This window comes from Ascidia mentula, chromosome 8 (genome assembly GCF_947561715.1).
Source record: "Ascidia mentula chromosome 8, kaAscMent1.1, whole genome shotgun sequence".
NCBI lineage: Eukaryota > Metazoa > Chordata > Ascidiacea > Phlebobranchia > Ascidiidae > Ascidia > Ascidia mentula.
This window is the reverse complement of record NC_138573.1, coordinates 8,015,726-8,025,076: the sequence shown is the minus strand read 5'-3', so window position 1 is coordinate 8,025,076 and position 9,351 is coordinate 8,015,726. Positions and strand designations below refer to the sequence as shown.

The following is a 9,351-nucleotide window of genomic DNA, read 5'->3' as shown; positions in this document are numbered from 1 at the left end:
ACTAGCAATTGTGGGTTAGTTTGACCAAATTTGAATATAGGGTGCATTCGAATAACAAGCATCTGTGGTACCATGATGTGAATTGGGAACCCCATGTTACGAATAGTTGACATGACGAATGAGTCACTGGGAATTAAAAACTTAGATTTTTGCAACGGCACTTGGATTTTTGCAACGGAACATTAAATAAATAGATTTTGTATCTTTGCATTAACTCATTGTGCTTCTATTATTCAGAAGAAAAAAAATTGTAAGATTCAAGAATTTTAAGAGGATTGGTGCACATTTATAAATGTGCTAATAATCATGTGAAAGTCTCCTCAACCAAGAGAACATCAGGATGCACTTTTTTGTGTGGTTGAATTTTTTTCTGTGTGGCTACGGTATGTCTGTATTGTTGTCCCATGGTAAGGTTTCTTTTGCTTTACAACTGCATTTTTCTCTGCTTGGCCAATGTAACAATTCTAAATTTTCATGCTTCCTTTGAGGAACTAAATATAACATTGCTACCTTTCATCGTGTAACTGCTTTGCTCAAAAATGTGACAAAGTATATAATATATATTGTGGTGTCAGCCTCAATGGTTTCTGTGATTTTACAATTATTGACTACACACGACATTCCCAAAGATTTCCCACCGTACGCTTCCCAGTCCACTTTTACACGAATGCGTTTTGCCTCATTTCGAAGCTTCTCTCCCATAAAATGTAATTGAATGTAGTGACATCGGTTTCGTTTGTCGTAGCATCGTTACACTGTTTATTATGTATGTTGTTGGTATGGCAAGTATGTAGTGCCCTGTCAGTTGTCTATACGAAGGTCACAAACACATATGCTGTGATTTGGTTTTGTTGCCCTTCAGTTTCCACCAACCATTCTCTTTTGGTCCAATATTTTGATTTTCTGTAAGCTGCGCTCGATAAAGTCTGTATCACCTATTCAGCGCATGTAAATTTTCTGCTCTGTGTGATGTAACCAAATACATCAACAATCAATTATTACCAATAAGCAGCAAAGCAAGTAGTTTTCGAAAAAGTATGAACCAATCTACTTTCATCTTTGAAACGACGTTAGGTATTGAAACACATCTGAATTAGCCATACACCAAAACCAAATTGTGCCAACTGGAATTTAAACACATTGCATCGTTTCATTACACAATGCTAGGGTTGGGTTACGTATTCAGTAAAGAAATAGAGATATTATATATTAGATATATACAAATATCGTTTATATGCGACACTGAATAGCTTCTCCAGACAAAAAAATGTAGCACAGATGCGTAATCCTATGTTGATATCAGTAGAACTACCTTTCCATATCACGAGTCAGTTTACACAACGACAAGAGGTAGCGAAAGCTTTAGTTTCTCAAATCTGTTTTCTGAAATTCCCCACTACTAACATCATTTACATTTCAGACAGACAGACAAACAATTCCACATACTTTACACGGTGACCGAAAACTTTATCAGGACCGCGTGGTTGCTCAACACGAAATGTTTGTTTAAGCCACACACGCGACACTTCGCTCCATGTTCCACTTCAATATTCGTCATTGCTTTATCTTTCACTTATCAAAGGAAAAACAGAAAGTAATTCGACTTGGCCGGTCCTTATGTATTGAAGATTTAATAATTGATAAGAAACGGAGTAAAATAAACAAACTTTGTAGGAATATATTCGAAGTTCTTCTATTTGTAACATAGAAATATGTAATGATTTGCTGTCCTGATTTAAAATAGTTTGGTTAATCATAGACTTCATCGACTGTTTTTTTTTCTTTTTTGCACAAATTAAGTCACTGACGACATTTTCTACACTTTATTTATTTTTTAATGGCAGCAAGCAACAACATCTCGAGCCAATCAAGTTAAAAACAAAGATGACATACATTAACATTTACTTGGACGACATTATATGGTAATGCGCGAAAAGCAATGTTGTAAACAAGATATATTTGAAGGAAACCTGCAGCGTAAAATTGTGATCAGAAGTAATACTTAAAACAACAAATGGTAATATGAGCAATTGGGCGAAGTTTATCACAAACACGAAAACAGGAACTGCATGTAGGATTCATTGCATTGATATTTATTGAAGCTCCATGTGACACAAGTTTTGTATGATGCTTCTATATATTTGAAAACATCGTCATGTCGCCCAAATGCAACACTTGAATAAGGCTAATTTTAATCTTCAAAAGTTTTTACTAGGCGTGGAGCAGTATAAATGACGATAATTCTCTTCGAAAATCCTCACATCACTTTCCTCCAGTTATGGCGGGATCTGAGTTCAGTCATTTCAGTTTCTTGAACTCTCGTCGAACTTTCTCGCAATCTTGATCTGATCGACATATTGAGTGATAAGTTTCATGAGTAAACGCAAGTCACATAAATGTATGCCTAAGGAGTGACAAATAGCGTATCCGATCGGCCAGTAAAGCTGGTTCCAAAGCAAACAACTCTTCTGCTGTTTGCATTGAAAATACCGCCTGCTCAGCTACTTAGTAGCTTGTTATAATCAGAAGCAAAAGATAACAAATTCTAAAATGATAAAAGCGCTCGTGCTTCAGGCAAACTGCTACAACCACTTGTTCGGGAGAAGAGAGATTTCTAATGTGAAATCCATAGTCAAGCCTGTTAAAATAAACGATGCAAATCTGAGGCAAAACTTACACTGACGAACTGACGAATTTCATGGTGTCCATGGCCTTGTTCCACTGCCTTGTCGTCACTCGTTTAAGTACGTTTCGCCGCATGACGTACAGAAGGAAGATGAACACACCTATCAAACAGTTCATTTTGAAATACTTCTACATAGTTGTTGATAAGCTGTTTTAAATGAGGAACATGATTTTATAAGGAGTGTGATTTCTCGTATATTTGTTTGTATCAGTAGAAAAAAAAGTGTAAAAATATGATTGAATAAACCTACCTTGCAGTGAGTTAAGAATAGCAAAGATATACGCAAAAACATTAAGGACTACAAGCTCTTGTTCGGTGACGATGAGAGCGACAGCAAAGAGCCAAGTCCCACCCATGGTAACGAACAAGGTCAAGGATATTATCACGTTACGACGAGGTGGTTTTCTAATGCTGGACTAAAAAAGGAACAAAAATATTTTATTGTATGTAAGGCAATACTACTAAAATACAAAATAAAGTGCATGTTTCATTGTACTTTTTCTAATAATGTTAAACTACTAATTTTGATTTGAAATGATTTTTTAATGTTTTCAAATCAAGCAACGTTGCCGCATGGTTACGGTTTCTTTAATACTGTAAAGCGACACCACTTGAGTCAATGTAATAAACTCACTCTGGCTCGGTTCTTCTTGCACATCACATGGTACAGTATCAAAATGTACATCACGAAGTTTATAGCAATAAACACAACTAGGGGAATCCCGGCAAGATAAAGTATGTAATCGTCCACAATCCAACACCTGCAAGCAGAATATCAGATACCCTGGAAACCATTTGTTGCTGATTTCAGGGCTTGTGTTGATGTTACTCACGTGTAGTCAATACGAATGTAAAGAGTGTTATCGATGCCTACGACACATGCCACGAACACAGCAGGTATGAGCCAGCCCACAATGCATGCGGAAAAATATAGTTTGTGACTGCCCAAATTTCCACGTGAAAACATTGGCTGCAATAGAAACAAAAGTTGGTTGTAGTTGCTTTGGTTCGTGGAACTCACGACTTAAGCAAACACTTTTAATAAGAATCTAATAAGAGAGTCTGTCATAGCATCAACAAGCACTGGTTTTTATGTCATTTTTAATGTAAGGTACAACAAATTAAAACATCTATTTTTGGAAGGGTAATAAGTGCAAGCGGCGATTTACTGACCTTGTTAAATATGGAGTGTTACTTATATTTAAGCAGTAGAAAGTGTTTGTAAAACAGTAAATGTCCTTGCTGTTTTTTTTTTGGGGGGGGGGTAATTATCCAATACGGCATTAAACAAAATCGTTACAAATGCTTCGCTTCAAACGATACTCAACTTACAGCATGGAACAAATTTTTGAAATCGTTTTCCCGTAAAATGTGCTATCAGTACTTACAAACACCAACAGGATGAAGAGGTTGACGCCTTCCACCAACATCCAACTCATCGACGATATCATGAAAAAATGTGTCAACACAGCAATGGACTGACAAGCTTCGGGAGAATACATGACAAAATTCTGGCCACTGAAGATCAGACTGAGATTCAGCATTAACAACGAAGTTGAGAGATTGACCAATAGGAAAGCTGCACGTCTGTTCATATTCTTCGTCCTGTAAACCAAAGCGAACGCCAAATGGAGTTCAGTTAACTACCTGTTTAAATTTTACCTTTCGAGGCAATACACAATAATGGTCAGCACTAGACATGCACTCGAGATGCTGCATCCAATTAGAGTAATCAAATCTATTTCTTCAGAGTCCGCGTAGTTGCTGTTCTGAAGCATAAAAAAGAACGTTGACAAATTAAAATACGCCAATAACATAGTTCCGTACAAACAAGGCTGCAAAGTTGGTAAGATGGTCGAAAGTGCATGTGATAGAATCACCAACGACTGATCCGATCTTTGATCCCTCAGTTGACCATTTATCCACATCCCAAAATCCGCAGTAGGTATTTTTTACCTTGTACTTCGTTGAGCCATTTTGCTGCAGTAAAATAAATGTTTGTTATATTAGCTTCTACTTACGATTTGAATGTGTCAGTTAATTTCCACAGTAGTTATTTCTAAAAGAATGCAGAATCTTATTGTGTTGGTCAAATATCGTTAGCTTGAAACACACATGTTACAAACCTTGGCAAGAGTAAACTTCATTTTGACGGGATCCTGAAGGTTTTTGATAGAGTTGTTCAATCCTACAACAGTTGCCGAGAGAACCACATTGGAAGTGTATATCAGGTTTGCTCCACGACCTTTAACTGACTTTCCAGAGTTAAACAGCTTATCGTTGGGCATGGCGTAAAAGCTGGTTCGAAAACCTTTAGCAAACAAACGTCAACCTTTTCACCAAGGACATAAAAAGAATAAAACAGTATTCTGTGAACCCAAGTTTTGTGGCGTATCTGTACTTCTGACAGATTACGTTTTGTTTAAGTATTCGAAACAAACCATTTCAGTACAGTGCCGAATAGATTAAAAAAATAGCACAACTTTTGTTTTTTGTGTCCAGAAAAGCAATGCGACATACTGCTGGAACTCTTTTTGCTCGCTTCGAAAGGGACTTTAATGTAAGTTGAGTCGCTTGCGTTCGGATTCCCAGTGAATGTTTTTAACTGATCAGATCTGAACCCGAGCTCCATATTGGTTGAAAGCGACAACACCTCGTATCCAATTCCTTGCTCGGCAACTGAAGAAGCGATTGCAAAATGAGTTATCCATGTAGGGTATTTCATCAACAAATCGTTACCGCTTCGGTTTGGATTCACCACAGCCATGGCCAGACTACTTGTAACCTCCTGATATTCTTCCCCTTCCTCAAGTTCCACTTTTTCGCCAACTTCATCCAAAGTTGATAACAATCTGGAATCATTTAAAACCTAATTACGTCGTCGAAGAAAACTAACTAATATGTCTCACGACCCTGGGCTAACCAAGCCCAACGTTCTACTAACTGAGCTACATAGGCTGATCCAGCTAAGCTGCAATGCCTGGGCTGCGAAGCCTGTAAACCTAATGTTCTTGATAGTATCAAAAGGCCTCCAGAGACGTAGGCTTTATAACCACAAAATTTTCACGCAAAGGGACGTAATTAACAAAATGAGGAAACTTAGTTATTCTAGCGTCATGTCACCAATATTCTTACTGTTCGGTTTGATCGCTTGCTTGCAGTTCTTCCTCAGGCATTTCGAGAACGTTGCTCACTGTGACAAGAACAGAACTGGATGTCTGCAAAAAACATATAAAATTTCTAGCGCTCCACTTAGTGAAATATAGCGTTATTAGTTCTGACCTCTTTAGTTAACGTAGTAGTGTTTACCACTTCGTCAAGAACCGCCACCACGTCTGTGACATCCTCGGCTTGCAGCTCAGCAGGATTTGATGTTATCACTTCTAAATCGTTCGCCACTTCTTCACGCTGGGTGTCATCATCGATCGTGATGTTGACGAAACTCTTGGGAATAAAAAGTGCGTATTTGTGGCTTTATTTTACTTGTTAAATGAGTGATATGATATCAAACACATGGAAAAAGAAATAGTTATTGGACAACACAAAAGCTGTAAAAAATGTAAAAATAATTTTTGAGAAAATCATAGAGTCTAAATTGTCACGAACAAACATATTAACAGATCATCAGACAACCTCACGTATGCTTCAAAATACATTGCTTCAAGTATACACGTATGTACCTTCCCTTATGTACGAATATAGTGACCGAAGTTTTGGGTAGCATTTCATCATATATATGTACTGTACCTCTATAGTTGCACCACAAGATGAGAGCCAAACTGGGATGAGCCAAACTCCTTCCACGCTACACGCTCGCGTTCCGTAACTTTTGCCAGCTGAAATTAAAAGGTTTGATTGCAATATTTAAACATTTGGGTTGTATTGTATAGTATATCTCAGGCAACATGTAGTACAATGGTATACCACGTTGGTATTAATATTAAACAAAATTGAACGTATCTTATTGCAGTTTTTCACAAAAACTACCTTATAGAGTTTTGACTTACCATTTGGTGTCTCATCATCACACTTGGTCTCAGATGGACTTGAGTAACCGGCTTGAGTGGTTGGAAATATGACTGTCACATTGTCGTTTGGATATGACACTGTAGCTTCAAGGCATGTTACTGGAGTGCAAGAATATAAAACAACTAAAATGTAGCAAATAGAATGATTGGTTCATAAACAGTAGAACTCGTTAAACCAGATTGTATTTATCCGACAAATTGTTTGCCAATTGTCTGGACGTTTGTTGCAAGGCGACCGCTGGCGTCTAGTGGTAGATCGGTAAAAAGCGCAGCTAAAACATCTTTGCAATCTAACGTTTGAAAAATAATTGTAACATGTGTTTCTAACCTTCACAGATAACCCGAAAACATTGGGCCAATTAACTGGTACACGTAAAACGCGCTGTAATAAAGGCGGAGAGTCGGTGCTATACAGTGTTGCAGAGAACAATGGTCATGAATAAACAATTGTCTGAAAAGTGGTTTCAAGCAAACGAATTCAAGGTTAAAGTAGGATTTATCTAGTTACAAGATGTAAGAAACGTACCATATTCCGGAAAAAGAAGTTAACTATCCAAAGTGTTTCGTCAAAAAAAAATGCGACGTTGTAGGAATTAGATAAAATTCCAGATGAACCGAGCCCGGATAAACCTATTTGTATCGTATTTAACCGTCATATAGGAGGTACACAAATGCTACTGTAATTAGGAACCAATTTTAGGAAAACGAAAGAAATGGTGTAGTTTTATTACCAGGCTCACAGCCATCAGGGATCGGGGAAAATCCGTCTATACAGGGACATTTGCATCCGCTGTTGCCATATGTGCACGGACCTGCACATCCAATGCAAGTGTCTGGGCATTGAGGTTCTAAAAAATGTTTTTAGTAATTTGAATATGTACAATTTGAATGAGTAAAGTAGAAAACCCCGTATGTATACTGGGTACAACGCAGTGAAAATTCCAGACAGTTAACACTTGTTGCGCAACACAGCCTGGGCTCTCTTTGCCAAAGTAGATGTTTTTACAGTTGGCTCGTAAATGTCTACAGGGTTTCGCACATCAGTGGTGGCAAACATTAACGTAATGTTTGCACGGTCCAAGTACCGAGTGTCGGTGAAACCAAAGTTTATTGGAACGTGACCAGTTTGCACTCACATAAACTGGCACTACCACATAGGTCACATTTACAACATTCCCAACTTTATGTCCATGACGTAAATAAATCAACAGATTTACCGCTACAACACTATACACAAAACTGCGACAAAGAAATTTTTCGATTTGCTCAGTGAACCCCTTAAACCAGTGGTTCTCCACCTTTTCTACTTCGTGGTACTTCATGAGTAACCATCTAGAGCACATGGCCGCCTACTCATCCGCTAAAACTTAAACAATAAAAGAGCTAAACAAAAATTTTTTAATGAATTTATATAAAACGTTGTGCGGAATCTGCTTTTATTTTTGTCACGAATTTACCTGTACTAGTATTCGGATCTATTGGAGTAGTAGTGGTCACTGGAGTAGTAGTGGTCTCTGGGGTCGTGGTGGTCTCTTGGGTCGTGGTAGCTTGGGACGTGGTGTTCGCTGGGATCGTGGTATTCTCCGGGGTTGTGGTGTTCGCTGGGGTCGTGGTGGTCTCTGGGATCGTGGTGGTCTCTGGGGCCGTGGTAGCTTGGGGCGTGGTGTTCGCTGGGGTCGTGGTATTCCCTGGGGTTGTGGTGTTCGCTGGGGTTGCGGTGTCCGCTGGAGTAGTTTCGGCAGTTGTTGCGGCAGAAGTGATGGTGGTCGGTTCGTCTGTTGTAGTGCCAGAACCCGCACCACTGTACATTTCCCAAAGAAGCTCATTTTGGACAAGGATCTCTAGTTTTCTGTCTTGTTCCGCTATTTTCTGTTCAAGATTTCTAAAAACATCGCTTTCTTCATCGTCTTCCACAAAATCAGCTTTCGTATCCACTAGATGGGTGTTGGTTTCGTCATTTGACTGACTCTTCTCTACCAGCACATAAGAACTTTCGCTGGTTTTCTTAGTATTTAAATTTTCCTCGAGGTCTTTAACATCGATATTTCCGAGTGTTTTATTGTTACCACAAACCAGAAGTACCAGCACAACACAAAACAACTTAATTGGTGGCATTACTTTCTACACCAACAGACCTCGAGAAACCTGCTCACTAGAATATTTTCTTCTCTCGGGCCGTGGGGTTTCTTTAGGCATATGTGCGAACTTAGTCAATGATTATCACGAGCGTTGAATAAAGTATACGGCACTTGTGTCGCCTAAAGCCACAAAATGCCTTGCCTCGCGTGTTTGTTTGAGTTTCTGTCATAAAATTTAGCAAACAAGTGTCACGCTATTATGAGTCAGGAACGTTGGACTTGACACTATTTAAACAGCAACAGTTTCCCAAGCTTTGTGTCATCAAATTTGTTTACAACGTCGAACATACCTGAGTTTGGGCTAATACTAGAAACGTAAAAAATATCCTAGAAAGGTGTTTGAAACTGGATTGCAAACTTTCAGGCTCTCCAAGTTACCCAGGGACAAAATTTTCGTGAATAAATTCTTGTGCTGGACAAGTCACTTTTGCTGGGCTGTAAAGCAAATCTCATACAGAGATGTTTTCATGCACAAAACATTAATCCACCATACGTTTGT

At 38.5% G+C, this 9,351-nt stretch overlaps 1 protein-coding gene across 1 annotated transcript; it reads right to left on the bottom strand.

Moving 5' to 3' along the window:
- Positions 1-2,217: 2,217 nt before the first annotated feature.
- On the bottom strand, positions 2,218-8,829 carry LOC145911856 (adhesion G-protein coupled receptor G7-like). The gene is made up of 17 exons (XM_082999298.1): positions 8,172-8,829; positions 7,446-7,562; positions 6,694-6,813; positions 6,434-6,522; positions 5,969-6,130; positions 5,822-5,904; positions 5,426-5,538; positions 5,207-5,365; positions 4,813-4,997; positions 4,514-4,666; positions 4,349-4,455; positions 4,075-4,291; positions 3,520-3,656; positions 3,321-3,447; positions 2,937-3,102; positions 2,678-2,786; positions 2,218-2,345 (listed from the first exon to the last, which is right to left on the bottom strand). Exons 1-17 carry the CDS (start codon positions 8,827-8,829, stop codon positions 2,258-2,260), a joined length of 2,790 nt encoding a protein of 929 aa, XP_082855424.1. The 3' UTR covers positions 2,218-2,257.
- Between the last annotated feature and the right edge of the window lie 522 nt (positions 8,830-9,351).